This window comes from Thalassophryne amazonica, chromosome 2, assembly GCF_902500255.1.
Source record: "Thalassophryne amazonica chromosome 2, fThaAma1.1, whole genome shotgun sequence".
Lineage (NCBI taxonomy): Eukaryota > Metazoa > Chordata > Actinopteri > Batrachoidiformes > Batrachoididae > Thalassophryne > Thalassophryne amazonica.
Genome location: NC_047104.1, coordinates 99,594,168 through 99,618,470, shown reverse-complemented (window position 1 = coordinate 99,618,470; position 24,303 = coordinate 99,594,168). Strand labels below are relative to the sequence as shown.

At 40.9% G+C, this 24,303-nt stretch overlaps 2 protein-coding genes across 3 annotated transcripts in view; one reads left to right on the top strand and one right to left on the bottom strand.

The window, feature by feature from the left end:
• The window catches only part of LOC117527931 (cytochrome b5), a 31,964-nt gene extending 21,282 nt beyond the window's left edge, over positions 1 to 10,682 (bottom strand). The window contains exons 1-2 of one of the 2 annotated variants that reach the window (XM_034190450.1): positions 10,258 to 10,682; positions 9,499 to 9,627 (exon numbers count right to left, since the gene is read on the bottom strand). In XM_034190450.1, coding sequence (XP_034046341.1) covers positions 9,499 to 9,627; positions 10,258 to 10,455 — 327 coding nt within the window. In that variant the 5' untranslated portion in view covers positions 10,456 to 10,682. The remainder of the gene's footprint in view (positions 1 to 9,498; positions 9,628 to 10,257) is intronic. The other variant, XM_034190441.1, reaches the window with a different exon arrangement.
• Positions 10,683 to 12,289: 1,607 nt separating this feature from the next.
• The window catches only part of dhx38 (DEAH (Asp-Glu-Ala-His) box polypeptide 38), a 64,182-nt gene continuing 52,168 nt past the window's right edge, over positions 12,290 to 24,303 (top strand). Inside the window, exons 1-3 of the mRNA XM_034190431.1 lie at positions 12,290 to 12,444; positions 12,836 to 13,155; positions 18,879 to 19,072. Coding sequence (XP_034046322.1) covers positions 12,836 to 13,155; positions 18,879 to 19,072 — 514 coding nt within the window. The 5' untranslated portion in view covers positions 12,290 to 12,444. The remainder of the gene's footprint in view (positions 12,445 to 12,835; positions 13,156 to 18,878; positions 19,073 to 24,303) is intronic.

The window sequence follows — 24,303 nt, the reverse complement described above, 5'->3', positions numbered from 1 at the left end:
GTGCCAGTGCATCCAGATAGTCAATTCTGGTTTGCTTTTACCTTTAAAGGACAACGATATACATTCACCAGATTACCGCAGGGTTACGCAGAGAGCCCAACTATTTATTCTCAAGTCATGTCAGCATGTTTAGCCAATTTTGTTCCACCAGCAGATAGCCAACTATTAGTGTATGTTGATGACATTTTGATTGCCTCTGACACACGAGAAAACTGCATAACTGACACAGTAGCATTATTACGTTTCTTATTTGATAATGGCCACAAAGTGAGTAAAAACAAAGTTCAGTTGTGTAGGGATAAAGTAAAATATTTAGGACATGAGTTATCAGCCACAGGGCGCACGATCCTGTCTGACAGGAAGGAAGCAATTTTGCACGCTCCAAAACCACAAACCAAAAAGCAGATGATGTCATTTATTGGATTGACAAATTACTGCAGGGCATGGATTCCTTGCTATGCAGAGTTGACTAGTCCACTTTCTGATTTGATGTACAAAGATGATATTTCAATGTCAACCGTGTTGGAATGGAACAAAGATGCTGAGGAAGCCTTTGTAAAGTAAAGCAAACATTAGTGTCATCCCAGTTTTGGCACTACCAGATTATAGTAACCATTCATTCAAACAGTTGATTGTAAGAATAAGTTCATGACTAGTGTTTTGGTTCAAGTGTATGGCTCAAAATTGAGGCCAGTTGCCTACTACTCATCTAAATTGGATGCAGTAGCAAGTGCTTTACCACCATGCGTACAGGCTGTTGTTGCGGCCTCTATGGCTGTTCAAAGTAGCAGTAATGTTGTTCTATTCCATCAGTTGACATTGAAAGTTCCACATGCAGTCTCTGCACTTTTGTTGCAGACAAACATGAGCCTTTTGTCCCCAGCAAAACATCTTTTGTGCATGTCCTTGCTATTATCACAGCCACACCTTACGATAGAGCGATGTACAACATTGAATCCCTCCACATTGATACCTTTACCTGAGGATGGTGAGCCGCACAATTGTCTTGATGTAGCAACAGTTTGTACAAAAGCACGCCCAGACCTCCGGGACACACCCATCCCAAACAGTACAATCGTGTATGTGGATGGTTCTTCCACCAAAAATGCTTATGGACAACGCAATCTGGATATGCTGTCGTCACAAATTCAGAAGTATTAGATTCTGCTTCATTGCCATCGTCATTTTCAGCACAAGCAGCTGAATTAGTTGCTTAACTGCAGCTTGCTATCTGTTGAAGGTACGGCTTGTAACAATTTATACAGGACAGCCAGTACGCTTTTAGCACAGTGCATGTGTTTGCAAAACTGTGGGAGGAGCGTGGAATGGTGACGTCGTCTGGAAAGCCAGTGACTCATGCCACTCTCCTAACTGCCCTACTTGCAAGCTGTGAAGTTGCCTCAACAAATTGCTAGATGCAAATGTGCGGCTCACACCAATGGCTCTGACAGTGTTTCAAAAGGAAATGATTTTGCTGACAGAGCAGCAAAGAGGCAGCAGCAGCTCCTTCTATTTTTGTTGTACAGGAAACTACCCCCAGAGTTGCATTTAGGTCATACACTGCTTGCTGACATGCAACAGCAGGCAACTGACAGAGAGAAACAAATGTGGATAGCTAAAGGAGCTACGTATGCGAATGCTTGTGCGTATGACCACAAAAGAAAACCCATATGCCAAAAATATGTTTAAATGGGCAGCTATTATGAGCCATGGCGTGACGCATGTCTCATCAGGGGGTATGATATCGCAATTGCAATCTATTTTTTGTCTTTATGGGTTCGAAGCATATGCAAACAGCATTGTAGAGCATGCATGATATGTGCAAAACACAACTCACAAGGCAATTTGAGACCCCAAAGAGGTAAATTTCCAACACCACAATATCCCCTTTCAAGTGATTCATATGGATTATATACAGCTGAGTAAACATGAAGGGAAGGAATTTTGTTTAGTCATAATTGATGCCTTCTCAAAATGGGTAGAATGTTTCCCTACAAAACATGCAGATTCACTTACAGTGGCTAAAGCATTATGCAAAGACATCATCCCACGATTTGGAATACCAGAAACAGTCTATTCAGATAATGGAGCGCATTTTGTTAATGCAATAGTGCAATACGTAGGAGAAGCACTACAGGTAATCTCAAAATCATTGTTCTATCATCCACAAAGTGCCGGATTAGTGGAAAGGATGAATGGAAACAGTAAAAAACAGACTTAGAAAGACAATGGAGGAAACAGGCAGACCATGGACACATTGTGTAGATTTGGTAAAATGTATATAAACATAACTAGTACCATGGGGTTGACACCGTATGAAACATTGTTTGGCAGAAAATATCGATTGCCATATTATGGACAAATTTGGGATGTACCTGAGGAAGCCAATTTGGCGGATTACATGAGAAAAATGTTAGAAGGACAACGAGGGAGAGTTCCAAACACTGATGATCCCATTTCTCCACAGGAGGACCCTAAAGTGGTACCTGGAGACTGGGTGTTGATAAGAAGCATCAAGAGAAAACACTGGCATTCACCTAAATGGAAGGGCCCTATCAAGTACTACTCACAACACCCACAGCTTTGAAAATTGGGGAAAGAAGTACATGGATTCATTTAACTCACTGTAAGAAAGTCATTTCTGCAGACACAGACAAACAGTAAGAACAGTAGGACAAGACTAGTAATAGTGTGTGAGCTTGGTGTTGAGATCCAGGTTAGACACGAAAGCTAGCAGAAGACATTAAGAAGCCACTGTTCTGAACATAGGTGTGCTGTAGTGTGCAGAAATGGCGAAAGAAAAAAAAAAAAACGGGGGTTTCTGGACCCCACGGACAGTCCTTGTTATGCTACTTTTCTTTTTTGAATTGGGAGTATTATTAAAAGCCATGAGCACGGGACATGATAATAAGGATCACATCCGCAGATTGCAGAGACCAAAAAGAAGTAACAAAGACCCCAGTCCGATAATTAATGCCACAGTACATAGCTGTGATGGGAATAATGCATACCGATTTGGTGTACAGGCCTGCATTCCTAGAAATACTTCTGTGATCATCTCTGTACCATATAGTGCTCTTACCCATGGAATGCCGGATGGTGACAGAGGGACTAATTACGGAAATAGTTTCTCATGGTATATGACCAACGATCAACAAGATAGGAGATGGGAAAAAGTTGGTAGCCGATGAATGGAGTAGATGGACACCAAGATGGGCACAAACCGAGTGGGCTAAGTACCAGAGTCAAAGTCTCAAAATGTATCAAACAGATGATAAGCTGTCTATAGTGGTGAATACCACAGAAAAAGGAACCATATTCCCACCTGATATAGAGGGAGACTGTTGGTTGTTCCTCCTTTGGGTATACAAACAAGGAAAAGATCCGTATTTCCATTTCTTCCTCTGTGAAACAGAATAGAGTACAGCAACCAATATTGACCGAATTAAGTACGTCAAAGGGGGTGTCCATACAAGCAAAGGGGGTGTCCATACAAGCAAAGGGGGTGTCTGTACAAGGCACAAAAGACATGAAGGCAGATGACTGGTTCCTAGTAACTACTGGAATTAGTGGACAAAATAACAATTGGCTTTTAATGGCAGAACAAGCAGGACTAGCAGCAAAGAAGGACTGTGTTGTATGTATGGGACCCAGACCTATATTACAGGTAATACCGGCAGCATTACCCAAAGACTGTCTACTGACTGCTATGACACAGACATACATTGCGGCAAACAACAAATGTTCTAAGTGGGACAAGATCTATCCAGTGACCAATTGACTAAGATTAAACCTTTATTCTCAAGCAAAGTTGGGCATGCTAACCATACATGTGTACACTTGACAGGGACAAGTAAGACTTTGGGTAGCTTAAACCACACCGCCTGGTGTAAGAATGTGGTCCATAGTACTCCCACATTCAAACCTGTCGGGAGGAGTGACGTATGGTGGTGGTGTGGGGATAACAGAATCTTTGACAGACTGCCACGAAATGTGTCAGGTTATTGTGCATTAATATCATTATTGTTACCAGTTGAAGCCATACCCATGACCCCTGAAGACGTTACGACATATGCAGCCTCTCTTATTCCTGAAGATTGGCAGAAAGGCGTAGCCAGACATAGAGTGAAAAGAGATTGGAAAGGAGTGGGAAATCCAACATATATTGACGCAATAGGAGTCCCCAGGGGAGTGCCTGACGAGTATAAACTGGTTAATCAAATAGCAGCTGGATTCGAATCTTCCATCTGTTGGTGGTGCTCAATTAATAAAAACGTGGACAGAATAAACTACATCCACTACAATGTACAGAAAATTAGGAAATTGGACTGAGGAAGGATTTAAGGCTGTCCATTCACAGTTAGAAGCCACGTCCCTTATGGCCTTCCAGAATCGCATTGCTCTGGATATGTTGTTGGCAGAGAAAGGAGGTGTTTGTGCCATGTTCGGAGAACAGTGCTGCACATTCATTCCCAACAACACAGCTGCAGACGGCAGTCTCACTCAAGCCATTGACGGGCTGAGGACGTTGAACAGGAAGATGAAAGAGCACAGTGGAGTAAACACCGAAGGCTGGGATTGGTGGCTGGAAGGGATGGGAAAATGGAGGTCTTTGATTTCTTCACTATTAGTGTCTATAGCAGTATTTGCTGCAATTCTAACATTGTGTGGATGTTGTTGTATTCCATGTCTCCGAGGCCTTGTAAATAGAATGATAACCACAGCAATAAGTCCAGGACCAGGAGGGGGTCCAGCATCATATCCACTTCTGGGGACAGATGACGACAAGGAGGACGATGGCTCTCCTGACCTGTACCCAGACCAATGGAAGTATGATGACCCAGACGCCGATGATGGTGACAATGATGACATCACCTCTGGGGTGTAAGCCTAGAGAAAACATACCATGATGAACCTCTTAGTGAAAATCTCAAAAAGAAGTGCTAAGCTGAGTGATGCCTACTGTATGTTTAACAGGCGATAAACAGGAGGGGAATGTTAGAGATTTGTATACATGTTATCACTGTTAAACGTTTGTACATTTGCCTTCTTTCTCATGAGAACGGTGTTGTGCTGTTTTGCACTTCACCCTGAGAACGTACGTGTTATTCAACCTTGTTTAGCTTTGTCTTCTTTCTTATGAGAACGGAGATGTGCTGTTTTGCACCTGTCTTAATGCAATCCTGAGAATTCAATTTTGTTTTGACGTTTGTGATGTGGTGTTTAGTGTGAAGGAGTGTGGAAGACAGGACACTTCAGGCAGATGCAGAACAGCTGATACCTGCAACAGACGAACGAGATGTGCTGACCTGAAGTGTTCTTCCTTACAGCTGCACTTATTGACGTATGCATTTATGTTATGGGAAGAAACTTGTCTTGCGTCATTACCCCCACCCTTAGGACAAGTTTCTTGTTTATGTGATGAGGGCGTCTCTTAATAAAAAGAGCGGAAAAGCAGGCCAGACTTTAGTGTAGCCTTGGTGTACAGCCTGGCCGCACTCCGCGCGTAATATTTGATTTTCTGTCTCACTGGTGTTTCTTGACTCTGTTTGTCTTGTTAAAGGTTTTAAAAATGCTTGGAGGAGAAAATACCCAACATTGTGAACGAGGTGAATTATCTCCACACACACCCATATTCATCCAACCGAATTCAGATCGCTCCAGTTTTTCAGAAGAACTTTGTGACTGCATGCGTAGTTGGGCTCTCTGCCATGGAGTGGTGCAGAGAGGAGGAGGAGGACAGAGCCAGATGTCTGGCTTCATGCAGCTCTCGTCTGGCACATTTTCCCAAACATCAGGCACATGCAGCAGGTGGAACACCTGCAGGAGCGCGCTGAAGAGCACTGAAATTTGACTTTTAGCCCACTTGGTGTCAGCAATCAAACAATGTTGTGCAGCAGGGTTTAATTGTGTGCACGCTTCTTCCTCCGCCGAACTGGAGGAGGTGCAGAGATGTCTGGCTGCACATGAGTCTCCTCTCGCTCCTCTGGCTCAGACTCGTTCTCCCGCTCATCGGTTACAACAGCAGGTGGAACACCTGCAGGAGCGTCCTGAGGAGCTTCAGCAGGAACTGTGGACCGACATTTGGAGCCGAGTTTAATTGTGTGCACGTGACAGAAAACTGATCCGTCGTGGCGCGCAGTGAAATGTGACGCCGCGTTACAAGTCGTGTCAAAACTTGACAGTTTCCGTGTCATTTCGTAATAACGCGTGACAGTTTGGGCTCCAAGAACCATCACGGGAACCACTACGAACGCTGTCGCGTTCTATTAAGGATCACTACTCATCAAGACGGATCAACACGCTCAGTTGCGACCTCCACGACGTGAGACGAAATGAGGGTGGTGTGTGACATTCGTGGAAGATTTTTTGACAGGCAAAAACATGCTCCACGAATATCAAGAATATCACGCACCAACACGCACTATTAAGAAACCTATTCAGATGCGTTAAGTCACATTAAGAATGTCAGGAATGTGTCACGATTGACAGAAAAATTACATTCGTAACGCTTCTTGGTTATGTGTAAACGCACCTTAAGAATTTATTGAAAGCCAAGAGTACTATGCAGCCTTGCCCCTATTCAAACAGGTTTTGCATAAGAGTCCTGGCATCCGTCCATCTGCGGGAGACAATGGTGTAGCATCCAGTTTGTTTGTTTCTTTTCTTATTTTTATACTCTTTTTTAAGTTCAATTTATTTCATTTACATAGCACCAAATTCCAGCAAAGCTGCCTCAAGGCGCTTTACAAAAGCAGTCACATGACTCATTGTGCCATCTTGGCTCTAAAATAGCATTGGCTGTTAATCTGTCTGCATGGAAATCCAGCAATTTTATTTATTTATTCACTGAAAATGCCAGGTTGTTGTGCATTTGGAGGCACAAATAGACGCAAGGGCCTCAAGATGTACAGATTCCCTTCAGATCCAAACAGAAGAAAAATTTGGGAAAATAAAGTCAGCCGTGTGGGATGGAAGCAACTTCATCGTCAAAGCTTTGAGAGGTAAATTTATTGTTCAGTCCCATGTGCAGTAAAACTCACCTAAATCGTCACTGTATAAACCAGATATTCACAGTCACTGGTCAAAAAAAAGTCCCAAAGTTTTTGTATTGTTTTCCATGTAATAAACACCATGTACAACGGATTTTTCGCTCACATCGGATAAAATGGCCTGTCCGATCGCAATGTATTTCCATTAAAACCCCGAGCAGTCTGGACGTGCACAGTAACAGAGGTACAAATTAAAGTTCAGCTCTGACACGCGCCAATTTGAGGAAAGTGGGACAGGAGTCATTTCTGTGATTAAAAGTCAGTTTATTTTTTTCACACTGCGTTCAGACTTGGACCCGCAGCCTGGATGAACACCTGTTAAATCAGACACAAAAGGCTGTGATTTGACATTTTTCTGCTTTCACTCTTTCATATTTTAACAGTTTTTGCAGTGTGCACGCTGATTACAAATGGATCAGAAAAGGCTGCACCAAGTCAGTAAAAGAGGAAATTGTACAGCTTACCTTTGATTTGGAGGTGATGACTGTAGCAAGAAAAGCTTGTTGACGGTCAAATTAGTCCAGAATAAAGCATAATCCAGCGACAGAGAACTTTAAAACTGTCACGCTCATCATTGCATGACACGGAATTACAGCTGTATGAATCAGGATTTAAATTAATTAAATAAATCATCATGAATTGTAAATTTATATAAATTTGATAGCTTAACTATTTTTATATTTATTTTGATAGCACCTGTACCTGAATGTGTTGCTCTATGTTTTAAATGATTTAAATAAAACATTCAAAACATAAAAGGTTCATTCAGTAGTTCCGCGCAGTTGGAACCAAAATGGTGTCATGTTCTGAGATGACACCACTCTCTCAATTAAGACACTGTAGCTCCAAGAGCTCTGTGTTGGGCACCTTGTTCTGCCATCCAATGTGCAGAATTCATCTAAGGCACCTCAGATGGTAGCTGTTGAGCTTTTTCTCATGTCTGGCGTAGGCGGCCCATGCCTCGCTACCACAGAGCAGTGTGCTCAGTCCGATGGTCAGATGGTCAGTCCGAACTCCTTGCAGGTACAACTCCTTGCAAGCGTACAAACATGGGTTCATGGGTGAACTTTGTTAAAGATACAAAGGGTTCTCCCCAGAAATTTTTAGTATAGCGGTGCTGTTGACAATTATCACCCGAGGTGGTGCAATGCTATTGGCCACCCAAGAGGTGTCTGAGAGCGGATCTGAGCAAGGAGTGGACAGAAATTCTTTGTGAGGAGGCGGGGTTGACCCCGTTGCTCGGTATGACATAGTCCTCTAAGAGCTGTGATTGGTTGTCACGGTAAGGGGATGAGAAATAAAACAAATGTGTTTGCTCCTAGTTATGAATGGACAGTGCAATCAACCAATCATATAACCTGAAGTGCATTAAGACATGTAATCATGAGGATAACTGAATGTCATGATGATGAAACTCAACAAAATTAAACGAATTGTTACACAGGTTGAAAATGTTTGAACATATGTCAATCATATGCCGAATATCTATATATTCAAAGAGTGACAGTGTGCGTTTATTTAGTAAGTTCATTGCAAGTACATAATATAGTTGTAAATACATTAAAAATACATGCATGACAGAAGAAAGTGTAAACACTCATTTCCATTATGGTCCATTTAAGAATCAAATGACAAAGTAGAATATAAAAGGAAGTAACATTAATAATACCAATAATAATAATAATAATAATAATAATATCAATAGTGTGTATATGATAACAAGAACCTAAACAATTTAGAAATACATTAAGACAATAAATTAACACAAATTAATTACATAGATCAAGCCGGTAGCGTGTTACTGAATCACTGTCATCCTACATATGGAGAATATCCCTCCTTCCTCTCTGTCTTTTCCACCATCTTCTCTGCTTAAGACACTCTTGGGCTTCTTAAAAGTCCTCCTCCCTACTCACCAGTTTGGCACCTTAGGAGCTCTTTTAAGGCAACTTTCATCTTACCAAGGGAAAATTCTAAGAAATGTCTAAGAATTCGAGTAATTCTAAGATTTTTCTTAGAATAACGTCACTAGGTGCTATTTTTAGCCTTAAGCTGCTTCATGGATACAGGCCCAGGAGATTAAGTTACTTTTTCTGATGATACAACAACAAACTTTATTAACAAGTGCAAAATTCTCATTTACATACTGCTGTCTACGTGACATTACTGCCCGCTATCAATTGCGCATTTCATTTCAGTAAATCACTCACAAAACTATCCTCTCCCCAATGCACAATAGTTTGGAATACCAATACAATTTAGCACTCCTTATCTCATAGTAAATCCGACCCATAATATTTTACTGAATCAGAAGTTTCATTTGATTCAACCTCTTAAACATTCTATTTTTGCCATCACTAGTCATGTATTTATGCTGTTACATGTGTACCTACTGCAATAATGTTACTCTTACATACTTTTATATGTAGGAGAGGCCCGATCTTACCATATGAAGCTCGCCAATGTAGTACTGCTGAAGCGTCTCCCTGGCATCAGTGGAATGGCCTACATCCTCAAAGCTCTCTGTGGCATCTGTACCTGCCTGCTCCATCAAAACCTCCTCACCACCAGGATGCTAAAATTAAAGTAATTTCAACACCCAAGACAGATTACTTCCAAATACATTGAAGAACTCAGTTTTACGGGCCATACTAAAATACGAAATGGAGCAAAATGGGTACCGATAATCACGAAATGGGGTAAAATGTAACGAAATGGAGCAGACTGAACTAGACTGACGCCAAATAATTACTTTTATTTAACTGTTTAGCTTTTGTTTTTGTGAGATGCGCTCAGCACATGTAGTGGAGCAGGTGCGCCATCTGGCGTTCAAGAGATGAAACTTCAGTCAATGGGTCAGTCTGCTCCATTTCGTTACGTTTTACCCCCGTTTCGTTATTATCAGTTCCCATTTCGCTTAAAAATAATTAAATAAAATTAAGTGAATCATATTTAATCATATTTGGAATCAGTCTGCTCCATTTCGTTACTTTTTACCCCCATTTCCTGATTATTAGGCTCCATTTCGTATTTTAGTATAGCCGGAGTTTTACACAAGCTCACAAGATCAACTTTAAATATCTCATTTATAATAGGCGCAGTGCAAGATGGTAAACAGTCAGCAACAGGAAGTTAATAACCATTATTTCAAAAATCTATCAATCTTTTTGTAGGGTGTAGGTGCAGCAGTTTTTGGTCACGTTACCTCTTCAAGGAAACGTGTGATGTCGTACACCTTATCGTGGATGACGATCCACATGTCACTGCTCACATTATGAAGTTGTATTTCTTCAAAAGTGTAATGTTTCCCAATACTGTCTAATGTATCGGCGGCGGCGACGTCTGTGTTATCAGCAGACGCACTGTCCGTCTTAATAGCATTGTCGTTAATTTTTTCTTCCATTCTAATACGATCTGTCGTCTCACTAACCAAGCTTACTAACCAGCTAGCGTTAGCACCCCGCTGGTTCGTCTGCGCCGTTTGATCTTAATGTGCAACCCGGCTCACGACGACACCAAAGAAACGACAAAACATAAACACACGTACAAATTGCAAAAAAATAAATAAATAAACAATTCAGATTACGAAGTCAAACAACAAACACACTCTTCTTCTTCTTCTTCTTCTAATACATTCCGGCAGGCTATACGCTGGCGTAGCATAATACTGCCCCCCACAGGTAATAGTTAAATACTTTATCTCATGTTAGACTCTCAAATAGAGGTTGGTGGAATGGAGGAACTTAATACAAACACACTCGATAACTCAGCAAACATAAAAACACACCGACCAGTCGAAAACACGACAAATAACCAATGAACCCTCACCTATTTGAGTGGCAGCCAATCAGAATTGACTATGTGATGCTCACGAAATACAATTTGGTAGCGTTGTCAATTATGCGCTGCAGTTACGCATTCATCTTTAAAAAAAAAATCTATTTTAATCATTGCCTGTGTTCCAAATAAAGAACCATCGTGGGATTATTATGTTAAAAAATGATCATACCTTCAGAATCATACCTTCAGCATGGTCAATAGATACCCGATGGGTATTAGGACCATCTGAGGCTAAGGTAGGACATCACAAAATTTTAATACACAAGCATCTTTCAAGTTTTTTTTTCTTTTGTCTTTTTTTGCGTCGACACACGCGCACGAGTTTAGACCATTGATCTGAATATAACACTGGATAGCTCATTGGCCCACACCGCACACTCCGTACAAACCGCTGAAGCAAGCTGGCGGCCATCTTACCACTCGCAAGGTATGTGGTCCACACATAGATGGCTTATTAGAACGTCAACAATTTGGAGTAATAACTGATCTGATTCTCTAATTTTCTTATTGCTGTTCTCCAGATAATGTGACCTTCATCCCTCCTAATCTATGCCTGCCATGATTAGCTGTTTCATTTATTTCCTTTCTTTCTTTTAGTACTTTGACACATTCTCTTCTCAATTACTCCCATCTCACTGGGACAAATTCTCCAGTCTAATTATAATTCTTTAATCAAGGTTTATACAAGTTTTGTGTAATCATCAACAAGCTTATTGATATTAATATTTATTACACATAGCTCTATGAGCTTCAGCCTAATATTAGTAATAAAGCTCGTAGCAACAACACCTAAAGCTCCAAACTATGCACAAGTAGACCTAATGTCTTAAAATAGTTCGTCCAACACAAAACTCAGCATGTGGCTACACACAAGCCACGCCACCTATTATTATTATTATTATTATTATTATTATTATTATTATCATCTATGCCTGTATGCTGGAATAAGGGAGAAAACTTGAAATTATTGTTCATTACTTTCCATTTCAATCATACTCACAGGTGAAATTCGTCCACAGCCTTTTAACCGGCGATTTCCGCAGTTTATAGCTGCACATGAAGGCGTGTTTTTTTTTTTTTTTTTTTTACAAAATCACAAAGAATAAATTTGCGTGCGCTTGGTTAAAGATCAATAGAAAAGAACGTTCAGGAGCGGAACGTGCGAGTGGTAATATGGCGGCCGATTTGCTTCAGAAATAGAGATCAGTGACTCAGACACAGTTTGTTAGCTTTTATTTTTGTAATTTTGGACTTTCTACTTCATTGTCTTTCAGACATACGTTAAGTCTTGTGTTTTTGTCCATGTGTAATTTTCGTCATTGAAACAGTTACACATGACGTTTATCCAATTTCATAAAAATAAAATCGACGCTGGTGTCAACACCGGAAATAAAAACTAAGGATGATGGGATTGAAATGGCCGCGTTCTTGTCTGTAAACAAATGTGCGTAGTGTTAACGAAAGCTGCGTTGTTGGTTGATTTAACAGTTTTCCTCTTAAAAACGCAGCTTCCCTTCTTTTTCAGGCGTACGAAATCTTCTTCAGTCTAACCGTGAGTTGAATGTGATTGGAAAAGAGCAGTTTACTGATGGCTAACTAGCGGTAGCTGCTTCTCCTGAGTTTCTGTCATGTTTCGTTTAATTTTTTGCTGTTCAGTATTCTGGGGCGATAAAGAAGCATTGTTTAAAAAATAAAAATGAGCAAATGTTTACATTCGAGAATGAATTTACTAATTTACGAATTAGCTAACTTAATAAACACATGCTTTTTCGTAATGTTGAAGATATTTGAAGTCGTTTTCATGATCAGCTTTACTGGTTTAAATTTTGCTGCCATGTAGAAATGCAGATAATTCGCTAGTAGATCAAAAATACGCTTATAAGCAGTTTGATATTAAGCAACGTCATATTTTCCTTTCTTGACTTGTGTTGTTTTCTCCATAGATGATGGATGATGACATGTCCATGCACAGGTTGGAAGGGACAGATTCATCTGCTCAAATTAGTGGACTAATAGTGAAGAAGAAGAGTGCTGCTGCAGAACCTCATGTTTTTCGGGCGCCGACCCCACGTACCTCTGTACTGGGCCTGGATCTTTTGGCAGCCCAGAAAAGGAAGGAGCGTGAGACTAAGGATCAACCAGATTTACATGATGACAGAAAGAAATCAAAAGTTTCATCCTACAAGGACTGGGAAGAAAATAAAAGTGATTCAGGTTCTGATGATGAAGACGACGATACAAACAGAGGGGCTAAGAAAGAAAGGTAGGAGTGCAGACTTCACACAGCATCAAGTCATTTATTCATAATTACCGATGATATGCAATAAAGTAACATCTCATTAATTTATAAAACAAAACAGGTTTTTATTTTAATTCTTCCATGAGCCAACCTATGAGAAATCTTTTTTTTTTTTTCAATTCATATTATCTGTATAACGCCAAATCACAACATAAGTCACCCCAAGGCACTTCACATGGGTATGGTCTAACCACCAACCTCATCAACTTTTTTGAAAGGTAATAAATATTAGGCACTGTATGCTGTAGGCTAGTAGCTTTACATTATTTTTGAAAGTGTCAGACACATTGGAATTGTAATGTACTTGCCAGTACACCTGCAAATATATCACATTTTTTATGTGAAAAAAGAGATTTGTGAATTTATAGTTGATTAACAGTGAAGTAGTAAAATAAAGTCACTTTGCATTAAACAGTGGATAGTCTTGCGGATGGCTTGAATTCAGCGCTCAAGGCTACACTGGATAAGGTTGCACCTCCTCTTTTAAGGCCATGCCTTCCCAAGGCACAGTCACCTTGGTTCAGTGGTTACTTGTGTGACCATAGACAGAAGGCTAGAAGTTTGGAACGGAAATGGCGTAGTTCCAAATTAGAGGTGTTCCACCTTGCATAGCGTGATGCTATCTTAGATTATGAGCATGCACTACAGGCTACAAAGCAGGCCTATTATTCTGATTTGATCAGTAAAAACAAGCATAACTCAAAGTTTTTGTTTGACACGGTAGCATTTCTCATTCATAGCCGGCCACCTGTTAGTCACTCTCCCTTTTCAACACAGGACTACTTGGACTATTTCGAGAAGAAAATTGAAGATATTAGGTTGAGCATATCTCAGCAGGCCTTGGTCCAACCACCGCATCCTGCTATGGGGGTGGATGCTACCACTGAGGTGTTACCCAGATTTACACATTTTGATGGTATCTCACTAGGTGCACTGATGAAGCTCGTGACGTCTACAAAAAGTACAACCTGCTTATTTGAAGGCATACCAACAAAACTGCTTAAGGATCTATGGCCCATTCTTGAGTCGACTGTGCTGGAAATACCTACTATTAAGTTTACGCTAGAATTTACCTCTGATTCTGTGTCTTTTCTTGATGTGAATGTAAGGATGAATATTTTAGTACCAGTCTGTATAAGAAAAAGACTGACTGTAATAGTTATTTGCATTTCACCAGTTATCATCCATCTGGTCTTAAAAACAGTTTACCTTTCAGTCAATTTTTGAGAGTAAGGAGAATTTGTAGTACTGAGGAGAGTTTTGATGTATAGGCAGAGGAACTCTATAATAGATTTTTAGTAAAAGGATATGACAAAAAGATACTGGTGGACTGCTGGCACAGGGTCAAACAAATTGAGAGACGGTCGCTTTTAACTTCTAAACCTCGTCCGTCCAATACTTCACGGTTGGTCTGTGCCACTACTTTTTCAGTCATTACTCTAGATCTTAAAAATAGTGTTAAGAAATATTGGTGCATTTTGTCAAGTGATCCACATGTTGGCCATTTGTTTCAAGAGTTGCCTATATTTGCCCATAAGAGAGCCCCTAACCTGAGAGACAGGCTTGTTAAGACAGATACATATATGCACCCGGAACATCTTTTGTCTTCACTGCCTAATGGGAATTATCCTTGCCGGGGTTGTGTTCAGTGTAACTCTATGATTAAGGGAGACTGCTTTACACATCCACATTGGGGCCGTAAATATTTGTTGAAGAGCAGGATTACCTGCAAAACTAAATTTGTTGTTTACTTGCTGAAATGCCCTTGTGGCTTGTGTTATGTGGGCAAGACTAAGAGAGAACTAAAGACTCGCATCTCGGAACATAAAAGTAACATTAGGAACAGAGTTGAAAAGTCTTCAGTGGCGAGACATTTTTTGAGTGCTGGCCATGATGTATGTTCTCTCAGATTTCAAGGTATAGAAATGGTTGAACCCCCTAGACGTGGAGGTAACAGGGAGAAGCTTCTATTGCAGCGGGAAGCATTTTGGATACATACACTCCAAACGGAATTTCCGAGGGGAATGAATGAGGAATTACTGTTGGGCTGTTTTCTTTAAATTTGTATGTGCCTATTCTTTTGGGCCTTGTATTTATATTATTTTTTTGAGGTGTGTTTTTTATCCTTTACTATGGCTATTTGGTTTTGTGAAGGCTTGATGTGTTATATTTGTATTGTTTCTATTTATGAGCTTATTGTTATTGATATATGTTTTTGTATTTTTTTCATGTATGTCTTTTTATACACTGTTTTTTGTAAGTGTGTAGCCCTAAGGACTGTAGTTTCAGTTTGAGCCGTTGTTCATTGGTGCCTACATGTGGTATATACAAGCCACAGCTGTTGATGTAGACTGTTATATATTGCTAGGCCTCATTGTGGTACCCTTATGTGTTTTGTTTTGTTTTGTTTTTTGTTTGTTTGTTTTTTTTGTTTGTTTGTTTGTTTTTGCAAGTTTGTGTAGGTTTTTTTGCAGTGTAAATGTTTTTAGTATATTTTCTCTACAGTGGGATTTTTCTTTTTCTTTTTTCTTCTTTTTTGTTTTTTCTTTCTTATTTTTCTTTATATTATTTTCTTCTTCTTATTATTATTATCTGCTTTTGTACATTTTGGTTTGTTATCAGTAATATCTGCATTTGCATGTTTTGTGGAGTTTTACACCTGTTTTTGATTGGTGTTACCATAAAAGACGTCATTTCCTGAACGGCCTTACACACTGATGAAGACCTAGTCGAAATGCATCTGTGCTCCTGATCCTGTCGTCTTGCTGTGAGTCATTAAAACCTTTATTAAGAAGGACACTTGAGTGTTGCTGGCTATATTTTTATATTGGAAATGATAAATCTCTCACTAACTTCCGGATCTTTTCCTAAATGTTTCAAGTCTGCGGTGATTAAACCGTTATGTAAGAAATCCAATCTCGACCGTAGTGTATTGAAAAATTATTGGCCAATATCAAATCTATCATTTTGTTCAAAAATCCTGCAAATAGTGGTTTCACTGCAGCTTCTGGACAACCTCACTGAGAATAATCTTTTTGAGCCCTTGCAGTCTGCTTTTAGAAAATATCACTCCACAGAGACAGGACTTACGAAAGTAGTGACACCTTTTGCGAGCAGTGGACTCGAATACCACTGCAGTCTTGGTGCTGTTGGATCTTAGTGCTTATGTGCAACCGTGGATCACCATATTTTACTCGATAGGCTGGAGAATCATTTCGGCATTACTGGACCTGCCCTTGCATGGTTGATGTCATACCTGTCCAGTCATTCTTACTGCGTTTTGTGCAATGGCACTACCTCTGATCTTAGGGACATGAAGTTTGGGGTTCCGCAGGGATCCGTTTTAGGCCCCCTGCTTTTTCCCTTTTTGTAGCACCCCTTGGGAAGACACTGCAGCGTTTTGGGATTGCCTTTTATTGCTGTGCTGATGACACCCAACTGTACATGCCAGTAACTGCTGGTAATCTCATTCACATAAAATCTTTGGAAGATTGCCTTGCATCAGTGAGAAGTTGTATGTCTAGTAACTTCCTACTTTTAAATTCTGATAAGACTGAAATGATGGTTCTTGGTCCAGCAAGGTATCAGCATCAATTTGATCAGCTAGCGCTTAGCTTAGGTTCGTGTGTTACACATCATACGGACAAAGTGAGGAATCTTGGGATAATTTTCGATCCTGCGTTGTCTTTTGACCTCCACATTAGAGACTTTATGAGGACTGCTTTCTTCCACCTGCGAAATATAACGAAGATTCGTCCCATTCTGTCTATGGCTGATGCTGAGACTTTGATTCATGCATTTATCTCTTCTAGAGTGGACTATTGTAATGCTCTATTTTATGGTTTATTGCAATCCAGTATTAGGGGTCTTCAACTGGTTCAAAATGCTGCTGCCAGACTTTTGACACAAAGCAGAAAGTTTAACCACATTACGTTCATTTTGGCATCCCTTCACTGGCTTCCTCTCGCTGCAAGATCAGATTTTAAGATACTGTTATTGGCTTATAAAATTGTTCATGGACTTCCACCTCCCTATTTGGCTGACTTGGTAAGGCCCTATGTACCAGCTCAGACCCTGCGTTCACAGGGTACAGGACTTTTATGTGTTCCCAGGATGAATAAAAAGTCTGCCGGTCACAGAGCTTTCTCTTACCATGCCCCACCTCTGTGGAACGATCTCCCGGCACACATACAGTCGGGTACCGTGGAGACTTTTAAATCACGTTTAAAGACTCATTTGTTTTCCTTGTTTTATCATTAGTTTTATTGTGTTATGGTGTGTTTTTATTCTTGTATTCTTTTATGGTTTTGTCTTTTTATTGTTTTTAAATTTTTAATTCAGTTTTCTGTGTTTTTATTATGCTGTGTGAAGTGCCTTGAGGCGATGTCATCACGAATTGGCGCTATATAAATTAATAAATTTGATTTTGATTTGACTTCAATTTTGTTGGGATTCTCCTACTTTCTAAGTAGGAGAACTTGCACAATCAACGACTGACTAAATACTTTTTTACCTCACTGTGTGTGTGTGTGTGTGTGTGTGTGTGTGTGTGTGTGTGTGTGTGTGTGTGTGTGTGTGTGTGTGTGTGTGTGTGTGTGTGTGTGTGTGTGTGTGTGTGTGTGTGTATACACATACAGTTGTATGCAAAAGTTTGGGCACCCCTGATAATCTTCGTGATTTTCCTTTATAAGTCGTTGGTTGTCTGGATCAGAAATTTCTGTTAAATATATAATATAGCAGATGAATACACTGATATTTGAGAAGTGAAATGAAGTTTCTAGTATTTACAGAAAGTGTGCAATAATTATTTAAACAAAGTAAGGCAGTTGCATAACTTTGTCATTTTATTGATTGGAATACATTTGGCACTAATTGAAACACAAAATTGGTTTGGTAATCTCATTGACCCTTGACCTCCTTACACAGGTGAATCCAATCTGAAAGGGTATTTAAGGTGGCCATTTGCAAATGTTTCCCCTCTTTGCATCTCTTCTAATGAGTGGCAACATGGGAGCCAAACAACTCTCAAATGACCTAAAAACAAAGATTGTAGAGATTAGAAGGGTGTCAATTCAGCACAGTCTGTCGGAAAAAAGTTGCCAGATCTGTGAGCCAGCATCAGCGCCTGACTGGTAACACTGTTTAAATTTTGTGAATGAGCTTTTTACCAGCTTGTAGTTAGTCAGGCTACATACTACTGGGATATACATGCCTAACTGAGTAATTAAGATGTCGGAGTTCAATGTTACAATGTAATGACTGCAAAAAGACCAAAGCAGTGCCCAGTTTGATACCTGTTAGTATGTTATAGCTTTGGTCATAACCGTCCAGGTGCATATCATCACTCAGTACACAGTAGCTGTCCCTGGTCTGGGGGGTATGAAATCATATCAAACCAACACTTAATATGAATTACTCTTGATTTGGGAGATTGTGCATATAATAGCTATGAAATTTACCATTACGTACAACATCAGGCTTGTAACTGTTGTGGTTAATGGTGGCAGATAGACTAAGTACAATAAGGCTATATCATATTTATGACTAGGGTTGTAAAAAAGTGAACTTATACTTTAACTCACTCTTTGTCTCTTCTCATTGACAACCACTAGACTGTTGCTTGTCTCAGTGTCATTGTGCTTTTAATACTCCGAATCATTAGATTTTTCTCCCCCTTGAACCATCAGGAAATATCGCGTTACTGGATCAGAGACACCATCCAACCCTGGAGGAGTCAGCGAAGAGTTCCGTCGCAGACATCAGCAGAGAGAAAAGGAAAGACGTGAGCATGGAGTCTACACCTCCTCTAAAGAGGACAGAAACAGAGAACCAGACCGAGAAAGGAACAGAGACAAAGACAAAAACCGACTGAGCAAAAAAGGTGATATATATATTTTTTTTATTTCAGTTTTAAATGGATCGTTTCTTCAGGTGTACTGAGAAAAACAGGACTACTTGGTGCTGGAATGTCAACTGACGATGGCTCATTTAACTTTTTTTTTTTAACTCAACTATCTTCCAGTTTCATAACTGGAAGATAGATTGCTGATGTTCCGAAGAGACGCATGTGCACTGAAGACAAGGGGGACTGATTTTTAGGGGGGACCGTTCGGACATTCGACACCATTTCGCTGGTAAGCTGAAGTTATGGTCCCTCATGTAAAGAAAGAAAATAATAATTAAAATAATATCCTCCGTTTGTTGTTGTGGGACTTGACTGATTTAAATACCCCACAAAGTGAGATTTTGCATGGAATCCCAGACCGAGGGAGATTGACAGTCATCTTGTGTTTCTTCCACTTTCTAATCAGTAATCATAACAGGTGTTGTTTTCTACCAAGCTGCTTGCCTGTTGTCCTGTAGTCCATCCCAGCCTTGTGCAGGTCTACAGTTTTGTCCCTGGTGTCCTTAGACAGCTCTTTGGTCTTGGCTATGGTGGAGAGATTGGAGTGTGATTGATTGAGTGTGTGTGAACAGGTGTCTTTTATACAGGTAACAAGTTCAAACAGGTGCAGAATAAGAGGGCTTCTTAAAGAAAAATTAACAGGTCTGTGAGAGCCAGAATTCTTGCTGGTTGGTAGGGGATCAAATACTTATTTCATGCAATAAAATGCAAATTAATTATTTAAAAATCATTCAGTGTGATTTTCTGGATTTTTTTTTTTTTTTTTTTTAGGTTCTGTCTCTCACAGTTGAAGTGTACCTACGATAAAAATTACAGACCTCTCCATTCTTTGTAGGTGGGAAAACCTGCAAAACTGACAGGGGGTCAAATACTTATTTTCCCCACTGTGTGTGTGTGTGTGTGTGTGTGTGTGTGTGTGTGTGTGTGTGTGTGTGTGTGTGTGTGTGTGTGTGTGTGTGTGTGTGTGTGTGTGTGTGTGTGTGTGTGTGTGTGTGTGTGTGTGTGTGTCAGTCACCATACCAAGTTTGGTGTTGATTGCTTAATTAGCACAAACCGTGTCACATACATACATAGATTGCCTTTTGTGTATGTGTATTTGTGCATGTCTGCTTTCAACCTAAGGGCTCCAGTGACCTCCCCTTTGGTGCCCACAGTCACCATACTAAGATTGGTGTTGATTGCTTCCACCCTGTGGAAGACCTCCTGTGTGGTCCCGGTTCCCAAAACACCACACGCCAAGGAACCGGCCCACTACAGACCAGTTGCCCTGACCATGGAACAGCTCGTCCTGTCTCACCTCTGCACCGTGGTGACGGACACCCTGGACCCACTGCAGTTCGCCTACAGGCCCAACATCGGGGTAGATGATGTTGTCATCTACCTACTGCAGCGAGTGCTCACCCACCTGGAGACCGGCGGGAGCACTGTGAGAGTCATGTTCTTTGATTTCTCCAGCGCTTTCAACACCATCAGACCGGTGCTGCTGGGGGGGAAACTGGAGGAGGCAGGTGTGGATGGACACCTTGCTGCCTGGACCATCGACTACCTCACTGACCGCCCGCAGTATGTGCAGCTGCGCGGCTGTCAATCTGAGGTGGTAAGGTGCAGCGCCGGGGCCCCCCAGGGCACCGTCCTCTCGCCTTTCCTCTTCACCCTCTACACCTTGGACCTCACCTACAACACAGACAGCTGCCACCTCCAGAAGTTCTCTGATGACTCCGCCATTGTGGGTCACGTGTCTGAGGGGAACGAGCTGGAGTACCGGTCGGTCATCACTGACTTCGTGGACTGGTGTGAGCGCAACCATTTGTGTCTCAACAGCAGTAAGACGAAGGAGATGGTGATTGACTTCAGGAGAAAACCACCACCTCACCCACCGGTGAACATCCAGGGGGGGAACATGGAGACTGTGGACAGTTTCAAATACCTGGGTGTTCACCTCAACAACAAACTGGACTGGACTCACAACACCAACGCCCTGTACAAAAAAGGCCAGAGTCGCCTCCACCTCCTGAGGAGACTGAGATCCTTTGGAGTGAGCAGGCCTCTGCTTACAACCTTCTGTGTCTCTGTTGTAGCCTCAGCTCTCCTCTATGCTGTCATCTGTTGGGCCCCGGGCAGCACAGAGTGGGAGAGAAAGAGACTGAATAAGCTGGTCAGGAAGTCCAGTTCTGTCCTCTGGGCTCTCTGGAGGAGATGGCTGAGAGGAGATTGTAAAGAAAATGCTCCTATCTCCTTTTCAATCCCAATTATGTTTATATATATATATATATATATATATATATATATATATATATATATATATAATATACACTCAACAAAAATATAAACGCAACACTTTTGGTTTTGCTCCCATTTTGTATGAGATGAACTCAAAGATCTAAAACTTTTTCCACATACACAATATTACCATTTCCCTCAAATATTGTTCACAAACCAGTCTAAATCTGTGATAGTGAGCACTTCTCCTTTGCTGAGATAATCCATCCCACCTCACAGGTGTGCCATATCAAGATGCTGATTAGACACCATGATTAGTGCACAGGTGTGCCTTAGACTGTCCACAATAAAAGGCCACTCTGAAAGGTGCAGTTTTGTTTTATTGGGGGGGTACCAGTCAGTATCTGGTGTGACCACCATTTGCCTCATGCAGTGCAACACATCTCCTTCGCATAGAGTTGATCAGGTTGTCAATTGTGGCCTGTGGAATGTTGGTCCACTCCTCTTCAATGACTGTGCGAAGTTGCTGGATATTGGCAGGAACTGGTACACGCTGTCGTATACGCCGGTCCAGAGCATCCCAAACATGCTCAGTGGGTGACATGTCCGGTGAGTATGCCGGACATGCAAGAACTGGGACATTTTCAGCTTCCAAGAATTGTGTACAGATCCTTGCATCATGGGGCCGTGCATTATCCTGCTGCAACATGAGGTGTATGGCACAACAATGGGCCTCAGGATCTTGTCACGGTATCTCTGTGCATTCAAAATGCCATCAATAAAATGCACCTGTGTTCTTCATCCATAACAGACGCCTGCCCATACCATAACCCCACCGCCACCATGGGCTACTCGATCCACAACACTGACATCAGAAAACCGCTCACCCACACGACGCCACACACACTGTCTGCCATCTGCCCTGAACAGTGTGAACCGGGATTCATCCGTGAAGAGAACACCTCTCCAACGTGCCAAACGCCAGCGAATGTGAGCATTTGCCCACTCAAGTCAGTTACGACAACGAACTGGAGTCAGGTCGAGACCCTGATGAGGACGACGAGCATGCAGATGAGCTTCCCTGAGACGGTTTCTGACATTTTGTGCAGAAATTCTTTGGTTATACAAACCGATTGTTTCAGCAGCTGTCCGAGTGGCTGGTCTCAGACGATCTTGGAGGTGAACATGCTGGATGTGGAGGTTCTGGGCTGGTGTGGTTACACGTGGTCTGCGGTTGTGAGGCTGGTTGGATGTACTGCCAAATTCTCTGAAACGCCTTTGGAGACGGCTTATGGTAGAGAAATGAACATTCAGTACACGAGCAACAGCTCTGGTTGACATTCCTGCTGTCAGCATGCCAATTGCACGCTCCCTCAAATCTTGCGACATCTGTGGCATTGTGCTGTGTGATAAAACTGCACCTTTCAGAGTGGCCTTTTATTGTGGGCAGTCTAAGCCACACCTGTGCACTAATCATGGTGTCTAATCAGCATCTTGATATGGCACACCTGTGAGGTGGGATGGATTATCTCAGCAAAGGAGAAGTGCGCACTATCACAGATTTAGACTGGTTTGTGAACAATATTTGAGGGAGATGGCGATATTGTGTATGTGGAAAAAGTTTTAGATCTTTGAGTTCATCTCATACAAAATGGGAGCAAAACCAAAAGTGTTGCTTTTATATTTTTGTTGAGTGTGTGTGTATATATATATATATATATATATATATATATATATATATATATATTCTACCTCATATCTTATGTCTTGTACTGTTACCAGTATTATTATTGCTTATCCTTGCACACGCTGTTTGAACATTTTCCTCTACTTGCACCCACCTTGTGTGTTTTTTTAAGAGCTGACGTAACATATGAATTTCTCCTCTGTGAGATCAATAAAGTTTATCTTTATCTTTTACTGTGGCTGTGCATAGCGAACACAAACTGTGCCACATACATAGATTGTCATATAGTTTGCACTGGGATACCAATTAAACAACTGCAAATTATAAAGAAGGCAATGTTTATACAGCCAAGGGGATTTTAGCATTGATTTATATTTGTTTAATTGCTAACCCTAGGATAAATCCAACCTCTTTTTTTCCAGTCTTTCCACTAGAAATATTTTGTGTCGGCAGACCACCTCTGCAAAATTATTGTTGCTGCTGCTGCTTAAGTAGGACAGGCACACACATTGTAGCACATTTATTTGATCAGTATATGCTTTGATGTTGAAACAAACCCAGGGACAAAATATTCTACAGAAATGCATTTGTCAGTTGAACCAGTATGTTATTCTCTATGAAATAGTACATGCTGTGTATGTGACAGAGTGTCAGTCTCACTCTTTCAAAAGCGCCGGGAAGTAACAAGCAGAGCTCAGAGCTGTCATGATACCACTTTAAAAACATTTCACTCTCTTTCACTTAAAACACACACCAAGTCTGTTTCTGACGGACGGTGCGTTTGATTTTTTTTTTTTTTTTTCTTTGTGACAGGTCAGTCAGGCAGCCATTTCCACAAAAAATAAAGTTTTCTTGTGGTTGGGGCTTTTTTCCTTCTACTTACAGAGATTGCTCAGGTTTGTAGCCAGAGAGGCAAGGGGTTGAAAGCCCCCTTTAAGTACTTTTGAAGATGATTTAAATGCTTTTTGTGCATGTAATAATAATAATATGCGTAATAATCCTAATAATAATAATAGCAATATCAGTTTATTTCAATGTAATGGTTGTAGGGTGCAGACTGGTTTGCCCCAGCTACAAAAAAAAATAAAAAAATAGAGAGGTAGCACCAGTTCACATAAGGCAAGCTTTTTTGCTCAGTTCACGCGTTTTCTCAAGTAGCAAAAAAGAGGTTGGGCACTTTACATGCCGACCTGTCCCACATGTTGTGCACCATATGCATAAAGCCATCAAGATGGGACACATAGCACTGAGATTTTATTTCTTGGCAGTATTGTGGAAACAAAGTTGTTGATTTAATTTA